At 40.5% G+C, this 20270-nt stretch overlaps 1 protein-coding gene across 10 annotated transcripts in view; it reads right to left on the bottom strand.

The window, feature by feature from the left end:
* The window catches only part of LIMCH1 (LIM and calponin homology domains 1), a 314760-nt gene that overhangs the window by 114952 nt on the left and 179538 nt on the right, over positions 1-20270 (bottom strand). For all 10 annotated transcript variants that reach the window (XM_050947393.1, XM_050947395.1, XM_050947394.1 and 7 more), the window contains exons 4-6: positions 8294-8400; positions 5966-5996; positions 3339-3449 (exon numbers count right to left, since the gene is read on the bottom strand). In XM_050947393.1, coding sequence (XP_050803350.1) covers positions 3339-3449; positions 5966-5996; positions 8294-8400 — 249 coding nt within the window. The remainder of the gene's footprint in view (positions 1-3338; positions 3450-5965; positions 5997-8293; positions 8401-20270) is intronic.

Genomic DNA, 20270 nt, shown 5'->3' on the forward strand with positions numbered 1-20270 from the left:
CAATGCCATTTTTAAATTCAATGGAACTGTGCCAGTGTAACCCTTCATTTATAAAGAAGTGCTCTTGCCATCCAGCCTAAACTAAATTAATGGAGTGCTGCACAACATAGTTAAAATGTTCTAAATTACAACAACAAACCTCTTAAAATTCAACCACAAAATAACTCCAGGAGAATTGATGTGGGGCATAAAGAAGGAGTAGGAAGGCAAGGTAAGAAATACAGGACTAGCAACAGTCATATAGTACCATCCAACTAATATCTTTGTTTACTACGCTGAAAAGTTTATGATGATACAAACATTCAACCATTAGGAGATTCCCTTCATTGGCTCCCCCTCCTCCACTGTAGCAAATTCAAGTTTCTTCTTGTCTTTGACGTGCTGAATTTTGCCCCCTCCCTCCTTATCATCTCTTCCCTCCTAATGACACCAGCTTTTAAACACCATTTATCCCCTTAACCCACAACAGTCTTCTAGACTTTCTTCCAATCTGTCCTCTTCATAAAAGGACAAGGTGTGTGAAGTAATATCTTTCATTGGACAAACTTCTGTTGGTAAGAGAGACAAGCTTTCAAGCTTATGCGGAGCTCTTCTTCAGGTCTGGGAAAGGTACTCCCAGTGTCACAGCTAAATGCAAGTTGGAACAGATTGTTTAGAATAAGTAGTTAGCACAACAATAAGGTCCGTTATTACTTTTCCACAATTTTCCATGGCTTGTCTGCAACTCAGCTGCAATTTTTTGACAATCATCCTGCAATTCAAGTAGGGCCTCAAAAATATATGAAAAATGCATCATGGGGAGCTAACACCTCCATGTACCAAATGGCACCCTTACTACTCTGCTTTTTTGTCTGAGCCCATCTCCCCACTCTTCAACCGTCTTTCAGACTGCAAATTCTTTGGGGTTGGGACTGCAAAGCCATGATTCATTCAGGTCATTCCAAATGAATGCCAATATACTTTTATACCTCCAGATGCAATCAGGTATGCGGCATATACAGAATAGAGTAAGGAAAGACTATTTTAGAGCTGTTTTAGACAGTTCTGAAGTATTTTACTAAGATTTTTTTATATCCCACTGAGCCAGATACCTCAGTCACCATGAGTCCCACTATATAGGGTTCGGCAAGGCAAAAATTCCTTTTAAAATGAGCTCAGTATGCTTTATATACCTTAATGTATCACATTTTTAAGGGCTGAGATCTCAGGACCTTCCAGCGGGTGGTACACGAAATCTCCCCTTTCCAGAAACACAAAACTCCCATTCCTAGCCTGACAAGATCAAAATAACACTGAAACCATGACGTTTTTATGTACGTTAAAGCTGTCACTGATGTAGGGCTTAATTTTTCCAACCTTGAGCCTTACCCAAGTTTAATTTTTTTGTGGTGTAGGGAGGGAAACAGAGAAGGAGAGAACAAGCCCTTGGTAGATTGGTACAGAATTAAAATAAAAAAAGAGGTAGTTTTTGAAGCTGCCCAGCACTTTACAATGACAGAGTTAAGTCACAGGGCAATGGACCAGGAAGGCAGTGAGGAAGTCACAGGTACATCCTACAGTTATAACTGAATTTATTATCTCCATATATGTAATTTACACACACACGTAAATATTAAAAAATTTGCTATTGCCCTATTGCTGAAGGAAGAGGACTTTTGCCAGTAAGACCCCCTCCTTTTCCCATTCCACTGCAGAACAAGGCAATTTGCCATCTTTACTTGCTCCTGTGGCTGGGTACACACAAGCTGTGGGCACCCCTAAGAAAGTTGGCTCCAGAGAAAGGAAGATTAGCAAGATGGCAGTCTATCTAAAGGCTTCCTCATCCCACTAGAATGTAGGAACTGAAATATATTGGTCAAGTTGTTCTTCATTTCCTGGGACAGTTTAATGCAAGTCCCTCAGGATCCTATAGTCAGAAGTGCCCCAGATGAGTCAGTAGCAGACAGCAGTGCAGAGGCAAGCTGATTATGCCAGCCAGTCGTGGTACGATGGACTGCTTTATATGCGAGGAAAATCAACAGTCTTTCTGAGACGCAGTGGGTGGCAGAATCTACTTCTGTGGTGGAGACTTGGGAGGGGAAAGAGGAGAATCCAGAGATTTGGAATGCCAGGTGCCAATATGCCATTAACTACGTATTCGCTATCCCGGTGACCCCAGCAGAACCACAGGAGCAACAAGTTGAGGAGTATCAACATCCACTGCAGCCTACTGTAAGTGCCCTGACTGAGCCATGGGGATGGTGCTACTACCCGCTGCACTGGCCTCTTCCCAGCAGCAGAACCTGGCTGGTCTGGTCTGGTCTGCTCTGCTCTATAGTGGCCTGTAAATTCTGACATTCATTTTCATCCAAGATTTAGAGTTTGACAAAATACAGATTATCAAGGTTCTGCTACATGTGACATGCATATACAATCCCTTCCCCCATTCACTTTGCCTTTCTACACCGGTTGAAACGATATATCTTGATATGAAACTTGTGGTGCAACTGAAAAAGGGCTGAGGGAAATATTGTTCACCACGGTCTGTGTGTTCAAATATGTTCTTTAATCTGATTCTCCCTAGGTTCACTGACTCACTCTGCAAGTCTCTCTATCAGTTTGCCATAAGCAAAGATCAGAAAAAACAAATTATCAACATTACCATTTTAACAAGAGCTGGGCAACATATTTTCAGCAAATAGTAAATTCCCCAAAATATGAATTTTTAGGCCACCAAAAGTATTTGCAAATTTGGGTCAAATTCAGTAAATAGTTCTGGTAAAAAAAAGTCAAAATGGTTCTTTTTAACGATTTAGCAACAAAACGTTTAGACTTTTGTTTTGGCACAGCATTTCACTTCAAAATGTAGCCAATTAAAAACACCAAACAAATAAAAGGGTGAAAAACCTGAAAACAATCCAATATGTTTATGATATGTTTCATTCAACCCAAAACAAACCAAAAAAAGTTTGTTTCAGGTTAAACTGAACCTAATTTTTACCCTCAGATTTTTCAGTTTGGCCCCTGAATCAAATCATCACTTATTCACTCAGCTCTAACCATAATGCTATATGACCATTTTGAAGTCCTACTGCTGGTAATTTCTGCATCACTAGTGCCACCTGCAAAACTGGCTCCCCACCCCCCAAAAAAAAAAAGAAAAGAAAAGAAAAAAAGGCCAAGCCTGTATTTGCAGTTGTTTAGTATCAGCAGGAGCTTTTCCAAAAAAGTTATGTAGCTAACTCCTCAGCTCACCATCCACCTCTAGCTTTCATTACAACAAACATCAGAAAGAATTTTTATGGGACTTCAAACTTCAACAATTAAAAGCCTCAAACACGCTAACAAAAAAAAGATACCTTTCTCATCTGTGCCAGCAATCCTTCAAACTCCTTCAGGTTCAGTGTTGCTCCACTGTATGAAGTGCATCTGTTTGCTGCTTTCCCCAGCCAATAAATGGTAACTAGGACCTGCAGAAATCAGTGAACATTAATTGAAAATCTACACAATTACTTTGCTAAATTTACTTTTCCTAAGTACCTCTTCATTTATTTTTAACTCTGAATCACTGGTGGATTTGAGAATTTGTTCTAAATCTGTATTCCACACTGGGGAGTGGGAAGGGATGGTGGTTAAATGGTTAACAACAAACACATGAAGCATCTATTAAAGGTAAAATAATCTTGTAGAGTTTGCAGCTTATGAAAAAGATACACTAAGCTTGTTAACATTTTAATAATAACCGACTGCTGTGTCACAGCTGGCTGAAAAGTAAGCAGCAAAAATAAACCTCAAGAATAAAAATTAGGTACAATATTCGAAAGTACTCCCAAAGTGAAGAGAACTCAGAAGAACTACCTTCCAATAATGAAGGCTTCTAAATAAAGTTAAGGGTGGCAGGAAAATATGACTTACTAATAATGGTGTTCCTTAATTAAAATACATAAGGAAATAAACAACAAAATGTTTGTAACAAATATGCCAGGGTCTATTTGAAGAAGAGAAAGGCTAGTTCAATTTCTACCCACCCCAATATTACTGATAAGATTCAATGCATTTCACCTCTAGTTTAATGGTTCCAGATATACCCAGACCAATACTAAAAATAAAAGCCTGGACCATCTGGCAGTTTTTCTGCAGCTTAGGCAGAATGAGTTGATGGTTTCACCTAACTTTCAACTGGACATCTACCCCAATGAAAAAAACCACCATCAGAACTAAGGCCAAGGCCTAAGTCTATAGGCCTTTATATACATACTGATCCCTTGAGGAAGTTGCTCCAGGTTAAGAATATATACAGTGATGGAGCCAAGAAGAGAAACTTATTCTGGCACTGGCAGGACTGTATCTGTTCTGGGGATAGAGAATTTCAGTTGCCCCAAGGCTATCAAAATCCAACACTTTTCATGAAAGCTAAAATTCTCAATTTTTTAGAAAGACAAAAAGTCATTTTCTGGACCCTTTGTGTCTTATAATTTAAACCTTTTAAAGAAAGTGTTTCAGTTTTATTAATAACCCCAGATTTGATGGCAACTGAAATTTAACTAAACACAGAATAACAAATTCATGTGAAAACAGTTCACAGCACATGCTCTCTAGTAAAGTAAAAATACTTGCAGATTCAGTACTATTCAGAACTAAGAAGCTGTCTAATGCATTTTCCTACCCAATTATGTGATGAGGTGAGGCTTATGCCAGGTTCAATTAATTTTGCAAGCACTCAATCATTTGATCTCCTCCTTATCCAGGGTTGAAAAAACTTCCAGACAAATGTCACCTTTGCAAGCAATTCTGACTAGCTGCCAGTCTGGAGTACAGAATAATGCATATGAAATGTCTACATTACATAGAAAGACACTAATGAATCCTTCTTAATGTTAATTTTAAGAACATCACATCCACACGAAACCTTTTAGCCAATTTCAAGTGAGACAGACACCTCAAATGCCATTGAAAAAAAACATTCCCATGTATCTTTGTGTGCTGGAAAATAAAAGATATTACTCTAGTGATGACAGGAAAAAGACAGGATGAAATAATTCTGTCCTTTTTACCTGTAATCATAATTGCTAGCTTGAAAATTTATAAAGGAAAGGTCTTAGCATTTCATAAAATCATTACATCAGGGTTGGAAAGGACCTCAGGAGGTCATCTAGTCCAACCCCCTTCTCAAAGCAATCCCCAGTCAGTTTTTCACCCCAGTTCCCTAAATGGGCCGCTCAAGGATTCAACTCACAACCCTGGGTTTAGCAGGCCAATGCTATTCCCCCACTGTAAGGGGATGTCAGCCAAATACAAATTGAATTTACAGTAGTTGACAGTAAAGCCAGGTTTGCCTGGCCTTTAATAGTGTAACTAACTCTGGGACTAGCCAAGTTCAGACTTTTTTCCCCCCTTCACTTTACCATTACAAAATCATTACTACTGCCACTGGCTGAAATCAACAAAAAGTTAAACTTAATAGAATTAAGCCTACTCTGCTTTTGAAAACGCATCCTTCTTGGAAAACATACACAGCACTTTGGAAACTCAAAGAGACAGCTAGCAAGTCAAACGAGAAATGACAATTGAACAGTTTAGATCCACATAATGTGAACGCAGTTTTGATCGTATTATCTTCTTGAGATGCTCTGCACAAATGTATAACCAAATTATAATCACTGTATGCCTAGTACATTCAGAAAGAGCAAAAAAAGTGTAGCTTTTGAGGTGTTAAGTGGTGTTAATCAAAATTAGACTGGTAGTCAAGAGATTAAATTGTTTACTTCTTTATTTAGTCAGAGACAACAGCACTAGCACAGTTCTATTTCGTTTGCAGAGATGGTCTGCCTTTGTAGCACTATAGTTAGCTTCCAATGAACTATGCATGGTCAATGTACAAAAGAACTTTCCAGATTTGCATCACAGTACTAGCTTTTACAATCTAAATTCTAACTCAGTCCAAAGGATTATCCAGAGAAGAAAGTACTGCAGATTAAATACTTACATTTTTCAGCTTCCTACTGTTTTCAATGTTCCTGGATGCACCCACAAAAAAGAGAGAGAAAAGAAAAATCAGAAAGCAGACACTGTTTCCAAGAGCGTATATGCAGGAGGTCATGTGGTTCCCCTAACAAAAGCCTGCAGGATGCTTCTGCTGGTTGGAAACACAAGAAAGCTAGGAAGATGTAGTGCATTCATTCATAATGTGGGAGTATTTTGCAATCATTACTGCAATCATTAAATTACAATGCTTTAACAGCAAAGAGAAAATATGTTGTAGAAGTCCCACTGCCAAGAATGAAATATAGAGCTGCTGATTTGTATACAAGGAAGATTAAAGTCCTAAACCCTAAAATCTACTCTATTGTAGTCCAAGGGTCAAATTTTGCTCTCCAATATGTCACAAATACCCAACAGATTTAATAGGAGTTGAACATGCATACACCAAGGAAGAATTTAGCCCTAAATGTTTAAACAAACATGGTTTGCCCCACAGCAAGTCTCACAAAGAAAATAAACATCATGCAGAGACCAGAAGGGAGATGAAACAATAATATAGATGATATTGTGAACTACAGTCTCCTCTAGTGCACTTGTGGTAGATTTATAGTCTGCTTTGTGAATGTATATTTAGCACTCCCATTGAAGACTAACACCCTTTTCGGGCAAAGTCAATCTATTTCTTGGCCAACATTACTTCAATATGGCTGGAAGTCATAAGTTAGGAACCTACATGAAGTTTAAGGTTGTGAAAACACAAACAACGGGGAAATTATATGACTGCGCTTCAAATTCAACTTATTTTTAGCCAAGAAACTTCTTGGAGAACTGAGGATAAAAGGAATGTGTTTAACACTTCTGGGTATTAGACAAACAAAACAAACGTACTGCAAATGTTTAGCTGAGATTGTCCCCAGAATAAAATTAAAAGCCAATTCACTTCAAACTACGCAAGTGCACTCTGGTGATAAATTTATCAGACTGCCAGAAACCAGAATGTTTGTTTACATTTATGAAAATATTGAAAGCTTGAAAAATAAAGGAACTTCAAATAATTTGCCACTTTTTCAAAACATTCTTCTTCCAGTAGCTGCACCCTAAAAAAATATTGTTCATATTTTCTTTTCCACTGCAATTTTAGTATGAAAAATGTATGTAACCTGATTACAGTCAGCCTATTTCTTTAAAGCATTAGATCATAACTTTTATAGCTGAATGATCAAAAATACCATATGTTTAAAACACATTCCATTTAAAATGCACAAAAATAAATCACCTCTCAAGAAGGCAGATTACCTATGCCAACAGGAGAACCCCTCCTGTTGGCGCGTGTAGCATCTACACTGCAGCTTTGCAGCTGGCCTGCTGTAGCATTTTAAGTGTAGACAAGCCCTTAGTCAAATTTATGACAAGATGATTTGCTTTTACACCTCTCATTCCCCTAATTTCTCTTGATAGGACCATCCTTGAAAGACACAATGGTCCAGTTGCTAAGGTGCTAGCCTGGGAATTGGGAGACCTAGGTTCAAGTCACTCTCCCACAGTCTTCCCATGTAACCTTGGGCAAGTCACTTACTCTCCTGCTGCCTCAGCCCCAAACTGTGAAATGGGAATAATACGTCCCTGCTTCATAAAGGTATTGAGGATCATAAAATTAGTGTCTGAGCACCTCAGAACTTTAATGGAGGCCATATAGACTGATAATATAATCAGCAACAATCTATACACTTTGCTGCAGGAAGCTTTTGCATGCAGTAAACTTGGTTTCAGCTGTGATACCTCATCCTCACAGTTTACACAGAAGTTCCAGGGTCAAATGAAATATTTTGCAAGATTGCTCTACAATCCATTGGTCATTCTGAAGAATAAACAGACTGCAGCTTTCTCTACCCTGAAAGGTCTTAGTTTCGCAAGAGCCTTCAATAAGTAGATCAAAATTACTGATTGGAGTCCTATAAAGCATCTTGAAAATAGTTTAATCTGCAACAACAAGGCTTGGGATTTTTTAAATTCACATAGTGCTCTAACAAACTAGATAGAAGAGAATGTTATCAATCTAGGGTGCTTTTTGAACAATGCTTTTATTAGCATTGCTCCAGCATTTGAAAGCTTTTGTGCTTGATATAACTGAAAATAAAGAAAACCAGCTTCTTCTTCTGAGGGGGAATTTCTGAACAGAACATCTAGTCTAGGCAGCAATGTGGATTCTGAAAGCTTAGCTTGTCTCTCTATTTTACATGAATGTCATTGTTGTTCATCCTTAAACATTTACAGTTAAACCACACATATCCACAGTGTTAAGGACCTAACTATAAACTGGTATTGTACTTACCTGACTGTTATTCTGTTTGATGTGTCCTGAAGGTCACCCGGGTCAAAAAGTTGAGATTCTTTAAGCCCCAGCTCTTTGCAGCCTCTTAAGAATAAGATAGTGTTGTCCTGAAATGAGGCAAACAAAATTTAACTCCTCTTTATTACAGAAGATTAGCAAAATGAATCAACCCCTCCTCTTCCTTACCTAAATTACTGGATCATTTCCAATTACTTAATTCACTAAATCTAGGACTAACACATTGCCAATTATATAATAAAATTTCACTTTGAAGATACCAGAGGGGGTGGAAAGAGAGACATTTTATCTTTGAAATTCATAACTGCACCACGTTCATTCAGTTCTCCTTGTCAGAAGTCACATGGCAAGATTTTTTTTAATATATAAAAATGGTTGACATGCCACCTAAAGTTATGCCAGCTATCTGCACAACTCTGATCCACTGCAAGTCCTGAGGCCAATGGCCATATTTCACAATCAGTCAAAAAGCACAGGTATATAATATATTAATTCACCACTCTAAGTATGCTATGAAAACGTTAGGTTTACATTAACTGGCCAATTACTTCTAACTAGTGTACTTAATTACTCCGCTGTCCTCCCTCCTTAGCCAGCCAAAAGTGGAGGGTAGGAAGGAGAGAAAGACAGTCATTCTCTTCTTTTCCTCAAGCTGGAAATGTGAAACCACATTTTTCAAACAACGGAGACCTTTTCTACAAAAGAAAGATGCACTAATTTAGTTAAATCAGTATCCACACAGGAATATATGCATGCTTAGGCCTGGTCTACGTCTAAAACATATCTAGCTATGTTGCTTAGGGGTGTGAAAATGTCACATCCCCTCAGGGATCTAGCTAAGACGAGCTAAGCCCCCATGTACCCACTGCTAGAATTCTTCCATCAACCTAGTTATCACCTCTCAAGGGGGTGGATTTTCTACAGTGATGGCAAAACCCTTTCTGTCATCAACCTAAGACAGAGTCAACTGAAATTAGCAGACATAAATTACATCAGCATAAAGCTGTCACAGGTAGTGTATCACTTGTGTAGACTTGGCTCCTTGCACTAGCACTGCGTGTAGGCATCAGGAGGGCTTGTATCAATGCACAGTGTGGTTAAACCATGAGTATGTATCCCAGTGTGCAATTTGCCGTTATCTGGCACATTATCTTTTGGAAAATTTTGGAAATCCATGATGGGCTAGAAACAAGTCACACAGGGGTGACTGGGAGCAAGGGGTCAAGTTCCTATCATGCAACTTTTGCCATCCCATAATACCATCCATACCCATTTTCATGCCTTATCTTAAAAATCCCACAAACCCATGTAGCACTTCACACTGTCCACCATCTCTGACAGAAGTGTGGAGCCTGCACAGCTCTGCACTATTGTTATGAGTGTTGCAAGCACAGGGTGAACGATCCTCTGGTATCTGCAGAGTCGCAGGACAAAACCGTAGCAGCAGGACACATGATGATGGCGTGGAGGACAGGCTGCTGACAGACATAGCAAAAACTAATTCAGGGTTGTTACTGGCACTCATGAAGGAGCTGCAAACAGAGGAGTGCTGCTTCTAGGCCTGAGAAACAAGCGCTGACTGGTGAGATCACATCATAATGTGGGTTTGGTATGACAGGAAGTGACTGCTGAACTTTCGGATGCACAAGGCCACATTCCTGTGTGCTGAGTGTGCCCCAGACCTCCAACCAGAGGCGGGGGGTGGTGGTGACTCTTGCATTTGGGGAGGCTGGGCATGAGCGCCGGAAGCTCCCTAGAAGTGGGACAGGCCTCCGGCACCTGGACCAGAGCCCATCCCCCCCCACACTCGGTTACCTCTGCCCGAGGCTCTGTCCGCAGTCCATCCCCTCTCCACCCCAATGCCCTGCTTCTGCTCAGCCTCTTCCCTCGAGGGCTCACCCCCACTCCACCTCTTCCCACCCCAACACTTCCCCCGAGGCCACCCCCGCCCGCCACTTGCCCCCATTCCGTCTCCTCCCCCAAGAACCCTCCACCCACTGCTCACTCCTCTCCACCCCCTCCCCCAAGCCTTCCTGGCGCTCACTCCTTTCTGTCCCCTCCTGCCTTAAGAGTGAGCAACAGGGTGGAGAGGAGCGAGTGGCAGGTGAGAAGAGGTGGAGCGGGGGTGGGAACGGAAGCACCCCACATCCAGCATCTCTTTCCCCGTTTGTGGAGGCTTAACCTCCCGAAGCTGCTTATATCTGTCAGCCCTGGCTCCAGCGCAGGGACACCAGAACAAGAGCTGCACTGACAGTGGCGAAATGAATGGCGATCACTCTACGGTAGGTTGCAACGCTAGATTGCTATTTGTCAGTGGGAAGTCATTTGGAGTTAGAAAATCCATAGTGAGGGCCGTTGTTATGCACATGCTTAAGGCCATTAATAGTCTTCTGTTACACAGGACTGTCACTCTCAATAACATGCAAGACATAGCAGATGGATTTGCAGCAAGAGGATTCCTGGACTGCAGTGGGGCGATAAATGGCACTCATACCTTATTTCGGCACCTGGCCATAGAGTACATCAATAGAAAGAGCTACTTTTCTGTAGTTATGCAAGCATTGATGAATCACCGGGGACACTTCACCAACATATGATTTGCACCAATTTAACTATATTAAGAACGGACACCTTTTGTAGACCCAGTATAACCTTCTCCTGCAGACAAGTCTTGAGGTCACAGGGAACAAGTGACAATCAGGGTCTACGAGCTTCCGAGGATCTGCCAGAGCACTAGGAATAGCCAGTTAAGTTTGGGCAGGAGGTAGCAGACTGCAAAAATTTCTTCACCCATGCTCCCTTCTACCCCTCCTCTCTTCCCCCCTCTGAAGATGATCTGCCGTCAGTTGGTATGGCATAGTAGTGCCATAAAGTGTGCTGGAGCAGTTTTGGGTTCTTTTTTTCTGAACTTCAAAAATAATTTCAGTCGGAGGATAAGCAAACATTTGAAGTTTTTCACCCCTCCCTGAACCCCTTCTCATCTATCCCTATTTGAAGGGAAACAGTTACAGAACAGAACTCTCACCATCACTACATTTGTTCCCATGTCTTTGTTTATGTTGCACTTCCACAGATCTGCAAGAACGTCACTGTTTATTTTTTCGGTGTGCAGTGATCAGCACACTAATCGCTCTGGCATTCAGCATACCAACATCAGTGCAAAAGCAGCTTGCTGTCAGCAGCTACATTGCAAAATCTGGGCTAAAAAAATTTAGAGTGCTACAAATCTTCCTCCAACCCCTAGCTAAAATGTAATAGCTATGGAGGGAAGCCAGGGAAGCAGCAGCATCAGCTAGGAGAACAGAGAGCCGGCAACCATGAGAGGAAGTCTCATTCGTGACATCAAAAGACTCTTGTACAATTCCCATCTGTTTTGCTATTTGCATTATAATTTTTCCACACTAATTCCAACTGAACCATGAACAATACTGTGTTTTGCCTTTGAAGGAGCACAATCTGGTTTGTTTCCAAATGGTGTGTGGAGCAGAGTTCAACTCTAATAAAAGTTTGGTTACCTAAGTGTGAAGCATTTTTAAAAAAGTAATTTTTGTTACAAAATATCCAAGACAAACAGACCTAATAGACTTGGGAAATGATCAAAAGATAGGATGGCTCAAGGGATTTTTAACAGTGCCTTCTCCTGTTAGGTCCGAAATTCCAATCCAACCTATGTCAAGAGTGATCAAAATTGGTATCTACACAACGGCTGTTCGGTGGCCTTCATGAAGTAAGGTCCCAGTTCACTTAACAGCCAAGTGTTCATATAAAAAATCCACTCTCACAACGTAAAGCAGTTTTTGCATATGTAGTTGTAGTGATTGTGACAATTAAGTCACCATTTGAAAACAGTCACAACAACACAGTATCATGAGTTATTTCCTGCTTTATAGTTATTCCCTATTTTAAGTACAGTGAAACACTGTGATAAAGAGGATAACAGTGGATTTTTTAAAAATGGTGACCACTATAAGGCATGTTCTTTTATCACTGAGGTTGGATTTTTTTTTTTTATTTTGACAATTTTATGGTTTTCAGTCCCTGGTAGCCCTAGAAACATAGCAACATTTATTTAAGGAAGCGAAATTGATGTTTGAGAGTGACAGATGAACAGGGTAAACCTGCAAAATGCTTCACATTCCTAGAGGCTGCCAGTCCAAAACCAGAATGCTTCCAATAGTACTAATTTACTGAAGCTTTTTTGGTTTGGCTCAGTACTACTAAAAATTGTGTTTATTGTTTTTTTAACATACTAGTAAACTATCCTGCTAAACCACAAGAGGGAGGGGGGAAAGATTTGTTATTAAAGCACAGGATGGGGAATCAAGTGACCAAGATTTTCTCTCTGGATTGTCACAACTTTCATTGGCAAAGTCACTTTCTGGGCTCCATTTTCTTCAGCTATTAAAATAAAGGGAGATCTTGCTTCCCCCATCTCATCAGGAGTGCTGTGAAGCTCAATTCAATATCTTCACTGCTTTGAAATCAGCTGATAGAAGGTGATCCAATTATTTTTAGTTGCATAACTATATGAAGGATTTCATGTAGATGGATACTAAGTGGAAAGACGACGCATTTTCTTTTCTTGAAGCTCACCCAAGTATCTTAATATTTAAAAACATTCAGCAAAAAGTTGCAAACTTATATATGAGGTTCAGAAAATAATTCCTTTCAGCTCCTGCATATGCAGCAATGCATAATTAGTGTGGTGTATTATTAAGTGGGCAGGAGATTGCCTTCCTATAAACGATCTTGCTCATGGAGGCAAGCAGGATATTGTACTGCATGGAGAAACAGTCATCTGATAAGACACATCACTTCCTGTGCTCCTTTAAGAAAAGGAATGGTGTCTAAAGATTGTTACTTTTATTTCTTCGTTTATAGCAAACACACACAGAGAATCATTTCAATCAATAAGACATCTTCCTCTGTACTTGTAACCTGTAATGTAGAGGAAAAAATGACTTTAGGGGTTAAGCTCTTCATCTTCTTTTACTAACATGCTGGATGTTAAACTTGGAAGAGGTCTAATATTGGTTCAACTTGACAAGTTATAACTGGCCACAAGCCAAAGAAATATGTCAACACCATGACAAATACAGGATACAAACATACAATGATTTTAAGCATTTAACAATCTGACACTTGTCTGAGAGAACTCATTAGGCTTGCTATTAGCATTCACATACAAGCAAACCTATCTTGCTCACAATGATTACAAATTCAAAAGTCACTGATCTAAATCGTGTGCTAAAACTGACAACTTCGGGCTGGAAAGATTATAGTGTGTATGAAACACGACAGGCTTTCACAGCTGAAATTCAATAGAGACAACTTTTCAAATTTAAGGAATAAGACAAGATCTTAGTTACTTATGTACTTAGTATTCTGATAACATTTTCCACACACAGTGTGACTGGCATAAATCACAAAATCCTTATTTCCACAGAAAATGGAAATGATGTTTGCTTAGAATAGCCACGCTGTAAAATCACTGTACTGTACATTCATACAGTAGCACTGCCAACTCTGAAAATAAGAGACTAGTGTGAATCAAACATTCACAGCAGGCAAATTCCCCCCCCCCCCCCCCATTATTTGCTGATCAGATGCAAAGGCAAACAGCTTGAATTGGACTATCTCCATTCATTGCATCTTTCACAACAGCAAAATAAAAGTATTCACACTCGTTTTTACAGTACAGCAGGTTAGAATAACTGCTCAATAGTTAGGTATGATCCCATGACTAATTATTGAATGGCCTAGAACAGGAATAAGGATGAACTCATTAAAAAAAAGAAACCTATATAACACTGAATGCTGTGAAATGAAGGGGCTATGCTGACAGACAACATCAAAACACATTTGAAAGACTGGCTAGATTTGAAAGCTTCTCAGTAGCATTATCATGTTTGGGAGCAGAGCTATGTGGGAACCTGATTTTCTTTTGGAGTTTCACAATTTTGAAATTTCCTGCATGGAAAAAACCTAAAACATTATAAAGTTTTCCACAAACTAAAATTCTCCAAAAAAAATGTATTTTGTTGACAAAAATCAAAATATTTTGTTCCTATTTAGACTTTTTAAAAAAATTATAATAGAACTATAAAATGAAACATTTGAACAGAAAATCATTCTGAAACAGAAAAATCTAGATGTCCCATTAAGGGTCAAATTTCACATTTCAACCTTACTGAAAGGGTTCGTTTTTTTTAAAATTTTCACTTGGAAATCAATTTTGGTCAAAGATAATGTTTCTGCAAAACATTTTGCTTTTGACAAATCGGCATTTTTCAGTTTTTCAGTTCTGTTCAAAAATTTCTGGCCAGCTCTCTATTTAGTCTCTGAGCTATTTCGCAGCCAGAACTGAAGGAAATACCCCAAGTCACAGAGTTAAAGGCTACTACATTGGGTGAACATTGTTCACATTGTTTTTGCTACAGAAAAACTCATTTGCTGTCTGTTTTAATAAGTGTCACATACTGTGGGAAGAGAAAAGCAAAAGAGAAGGTAAGACGGTGAGGAAGGAAGCAAAAAGTAAACTTAGTGGTAAGTCAGTTTTGACCCAGTCCTCTGCTCTCCTCTCCTACCACAGAATTCCAGACCAGCAAGAATTATAGCCTTATCTAACCGAAATGGCAAGGAAGCTAAACAACTGTTATTTACAGACATTACAATATCCAGGCTTCACCCACCTCACATTCAGTAACTTAGAAAGCAGACAAAATGTCAAGACCTTAATATTAGGGTTGCCAACTTGGTGATATTTAAAAACCGGACTCTCCAGCAGAAGTGCTGTAACCTCCCCTGCAGACACTCAGCCACTTAATGAGAGAAAAAAAAAATCTTAAAATCATTTACTTTTCCCGTATACCTTCCAAGATAGCATAAGAATACAAGAGTGCTGCAGAGAAAGAAGGAACCTAGCATGAGGAGAACTAGAACAACAAGCAGAACAAGATAAGAGTAGTATCCAGCACAGATCTAAACAAAAAAAAGCATATTAGGTATGGAAACTAGGAGTGCCTGGATCAATACGATATAGGAAAATGGCTTAATATCAGCTCAACTTGTTCTTTGGCGATGGAGAGGGAACAGTTGCCCAGATGCTGGTTCTTCTTGTCTTTTCAGGGCTGGCCTTAGTGTTTTTGGCAGCCAGCAAAATGTTTTACTGTCAATCCCAAATAACTGGCTCTTATATGGTATGATCCTACTCACTCTCTATTAATATGGACAAGGATGTTATAATTTAACACCGCATTTTTTTGGGAGGGGGACCTGAAAAACCAAAAACCAAGATCCCACAAAGGTTATTAAATGAAATCCAAGACACATACTAAATTATTCACATTGTAAGCATATTGTGGTATGGACTGTACAAACACACAACAAAAATACAGTCCTAAAGAACTTACAACATAGACAGACAAGATGGATCGAGGGTTGGGATGGAAGCAACATGCAAGCAACAAGCAACATGCAAGCACAGTGAGGCAGGTGATGAGTGGCAAATGTTAATTCAGCACATTTTTAAAATTTGTTTTGTTTTATAAATTATAGAGGGGAACGATGTCAGAAGGGGGAGGGGGTAAGTTATTAGGACCATAAGGGAAAAACGGGTAATACTGAGGGTCGGAGAGAAGGGAGAAACAGAGGAGGAGAAAAGGAGAGACCATGCAGGGGCAAAACTATGTGAAAGAAGAGCAGATGTGTGTGTGTATATATATATACACACATACACACACATATATACATATACACATACATACATATACATATACACACACACACACACACAGAGAATCAAAAGGAAAAAACAGAGCCTTATGACATCACTGCCATCTAAAGATATCCTGCAGCTGGCTGCCTCAGCTCACAGCTCCTGTCAGGGGAGGAAACTTTCTTTGTTCCTGGGGCTACTCCACCCAGAGTTTATCTTTTTTCACAGGCCCACAACTGGGGATATGGGTGGGAGGAGGCTGCACATGCCCTGATGCCTGTCATCACACCTGATCTCTGCCAATGCCTATTAGGTGCAGACATGAGCCTGAAAACCTGGTTAACAAGGCTCTCCATCTTTAAAACTAGTCAGCAAGTTAGTGCCCTTTCACTTCTTCTTATCTCAAATTTTGATAGGTCTCTGATTCCAGTGCAGAGGAAATTCTGTTGTGTTCCGCAACCACCTTCACCCTCTGCAGAGTACAAATTTCCTCACTGGGAGAATTTGTGAACTCGGCAACCTGTAGTAGTCGCTGCTAGAATATGGATGCTATAGCTTATCCCTACAGATAAAGTGCTGGGGAGGGAATGAGGAGCATTCTGCTGTATGTATGTGTAGTTTTTGTCTCTGGAGGGACAAGACAAATTTTCAAACAAACTGATCAACTGATACCTTAATCTCTGGGGAGCGAAGACAAACAGTGAGCATTTTTCTGACTTGCCATCACTGGGAAACAACCAGGATAGACTAGTTTGCCTACAGACATAAAGCCAGGTTGTGTCCTGCAGACTCTATACTTCCTCAGGCCATGCTCTGACTTTGAGGCCAGGATAATGATAGCCATATGCCTGCTTTCACCTCTCCTTGGACATGGGGTACCTTCATGCCATTGTGGCTACTGGCACCTCAAAGGTATGGTAGCAGCCACTTCACAGCACATACAAGATTCCTTTCCATCCCTATCCTTTACCCTTTCTAGAGCTATTCAGCATCCAGTCCCCACTACTTATCTGCTTGACAACTTAAGCCTCCATTATTTCCTGACTTTCTTCACAACCCTCTTTATTTTTGACCAGTGACCTCAGGAGAAGGGAAAAGAACAGGGCTATGTTTAGTGAGCAGATACCTGAGCAAGGAGTCTCTGGTAAAACCCAGACCCTACTGAAGTCAGTGGGAGTTCACCCCATGATTCCATTGCAAATAGGGTGACCAGATGTCCCAATTTTATAGGGACAGTCCCGATATTCGGGGCTCTCTCTTATATAGGTGCCTATTACTCCCAACCCCATCCCAATTTTTCACACTTGCTTTCTTGTCACCCTAATTGCAAAGTAGCTAAAACTATGGGGAGGACAGAGTACAGATGACAAGGGCTAGAGGAGCTCAGCACCTCAAATCTCTCTCTGCTGCCAGGCCATAGTGCTACCAGAGCGATCAGAGCATTGCTCCAGCACCTGAAATAGCGGGCAAAGCTATGCTCCGGCATTTCAGAACTACTCACAGCACACTCCCTACCCATCAGCTTCGCTATGCACATGCACCCACCTGCCGACCTTGCCTGAGACTTGTAGTCTGCCAAGGGACTGGGCTCCCTGCCCACCCAGCTGGCTTTGGGCTCTGCACATTAGAATTTCCACAAGGCCGGGCAGGAGGCTGAGGCTACACACTAGGGAAGCAGCAGTGCATGCAAGCTGGGTTGACTGCATCAATATCAGCAGCGACTCCCTAGAGTTCAAGGGTATAGGCTTCGCCTGATCAGTATTGGTACTTTTGCAAACTATTCTCACACCCCGCAGGCTCCTTCTGGACACCAGGGACAACCCTCTGCCTTTCCCTAGCTCTGCTAGATCACAGGGAGTTGTTCATTCCTCACCCTCCACCCCTCCAATTAAAACCCATCTTATCTCCTATGCCTTTTGCCACATTTTACTTTGTTTCATTTGGCATTAAATTAACTAACCATCCCTAGCCCTGGCCCAACCCTGCAGAACAGGAGCTGCCACACTGCAGAGTGATCTCACTCTCCAACCCCTCCTTCCCACCTTGGGGCCTCCCCTCCACACCAGGCCAGGATAGGGACAGTGACCCACACACACACACACACACACACACACAGAACTGAGCTTGACACACCCACCCACACAGAGAGCAGGCTCTCTCCAAATGTGGGTGGGAAACTTCCCCCACTCTGCACACCTTGCCTTTCACCAAGAAAATGCAGGAAATTTCATGACAAGACAGAGATTTAAAGAAATGTCATATCACATCATATTGTTACTAATACAAAACAGCTCAGGATCCAGGTTCATCACACCTCTTTATCTTGTATCTCCTCGTTATCCACTGAGACGGCAATATTTTATTTCATTTATCTGAACAAATGTTGCAAAGAGAAATATCTAACTTTCATTTATATTTTAAAAATATTGGGATTATTCTATGTGTATTAAAAATACTATGCAATCTTTAATATAGACTTCAAGGACCACTGAACATGCTCTGTTTTTATTCTCCTTGTGTTCTAGGACACCATTGTCCTCAGACCTTTGTGCACTTGAATTGTTTAGAAGGAAACTGGGCATTCACTCCCAAAGCCACTTACTTAACACACCAATACAGCATGATCATATCTGCTGCCCCTTAACTGACCTTCACAGCAAAATACAAAAATGAGTAAGATCTACAGTTTAAAAAAAGGCTACTTTACGAGTTTACACTGTACTTTTGTGTAACAATTAAGAGACCACACAGTGCAAAAAAATATAAACAGAGCATGAATACCCACTTAAGCTATCTCAAACAAAGGCAGCCATCCAAAATCTACTGTTTAAGGTGAAGTGTTTTAATAGCTAAGAAAAATATTTCTAGTTTAAAATCTAAGTTATTCACATAAATGACTACAGTAGATGTTATTAAAAACCAAACATCCTATTAATCAGAGACTACTGAGTAATAGGACCACCAAAGAAACAGACATATATTTAGTATTCAAATTTAGAGTACAGTTTTTACAAGATGCACTGCTAACGTATTTAAAAAATGACTTTAGGTGCTGCATATAATTTAATGATGTTTGAAGCCATAGATCAAAAAGGTATAGCCCCTAACATAATTCAAGTGGAATAGTAGTAATAATTTAAACTCCAATATAAACAAATTGCATTTGTAAATCTTTCATGCATTAAAGATGGCAATCAAGGATGGCTATATATATATATATATATATATATATATATACACACACACATACATATACACACACATACATATACATACATACATACATACACACACATACATATCTTTACATGTTGCTTCTATTGACTTATGCCTCAGCTTAACCCATACTTATAGCACAGTTGTGTGTCAGAAGCAGTGTGTGAGAGACAGTCTCTCTGTGTGAGATTGTGGTTGTGTGATAGGGAATAGACTTTACCTACTGACATTTACAGTCAAATCCAACATTCATTGGGCCCTTACGCCACATGATACCTGTGGATTGTGCTATCCAAGTGCAAACAGCCTACATTCTACTCTTCACTCCAACAGTGGTAGTTGGAAGCGAGGAGGAGGGAAATACTTTATTCTCTAGCTACAGCAGCAGTTACTAACTCCAGGGAACAACCTTCATCTTTCCTTTAAAACAAGTTGCTCTCTGATAAGCTTTTCAGGGTGGGAGGGGAAGCATGAGGGGAAATCCTGAAGACCACCCACTTTCCCCTAGCCTTCAAAAATCTGTATGAGGTAATTACTTGGCCAAGGTACTGTACTATCAATTAATCTAAGGGGTGTGGGCATGTGCTGTATATATGTTTTTCAAAATGATTACCTGGAAAAAAAGAGCTCCAGTATGCATCAACACTATGAATTCCTCATTAGTGCTCCTTCTCTCTCCCTTTGCTTTCAAGTATTGTACAAGGACAATGCCAGGGGCATGTGCAGAAATTTAACCTTGACATCTTTTGGGGGTGCATGTTCTCTCCTCCCTGCCCTCTCGCATGAGGAGCTCATTCTTCCCTTCCCCTACCCCCACCCTGGCAGGAGCTCGTTCTTCCTTTCCCCTGCCCTGGCAGAGCAGGAGTTTGCTCTTCCTTCCCCCGCCTTGTGGCCCTGGAGCCGGGAGGAGCTTGCTCTCCTGCCAACTCTCCCTTCATGAGCTGAAGGAGTTCTGTGCCCTTAATAATTGGGGGGGGGCGGTATGCCCCTGCTTGTTCCTCCTTGTGCATGCCCCCGGACAATGGG

The sequence above is a fragment of the Gopherus flavomarginatus genome, chromosome 3, assembly GCF_025201925.1.
Source record: "Gopherus flavomarginatus isolate rGopFla2 chromosome 3, rGopFla2.mat.asm, whole genome shotgun sequence".
In the NCBI taxonomy this organism is placed as follows: Eukaryota; Metazoa; Chordata; order Testudines; family Testudinidae; genus Gopherus; species Gopherus flavomarginatus.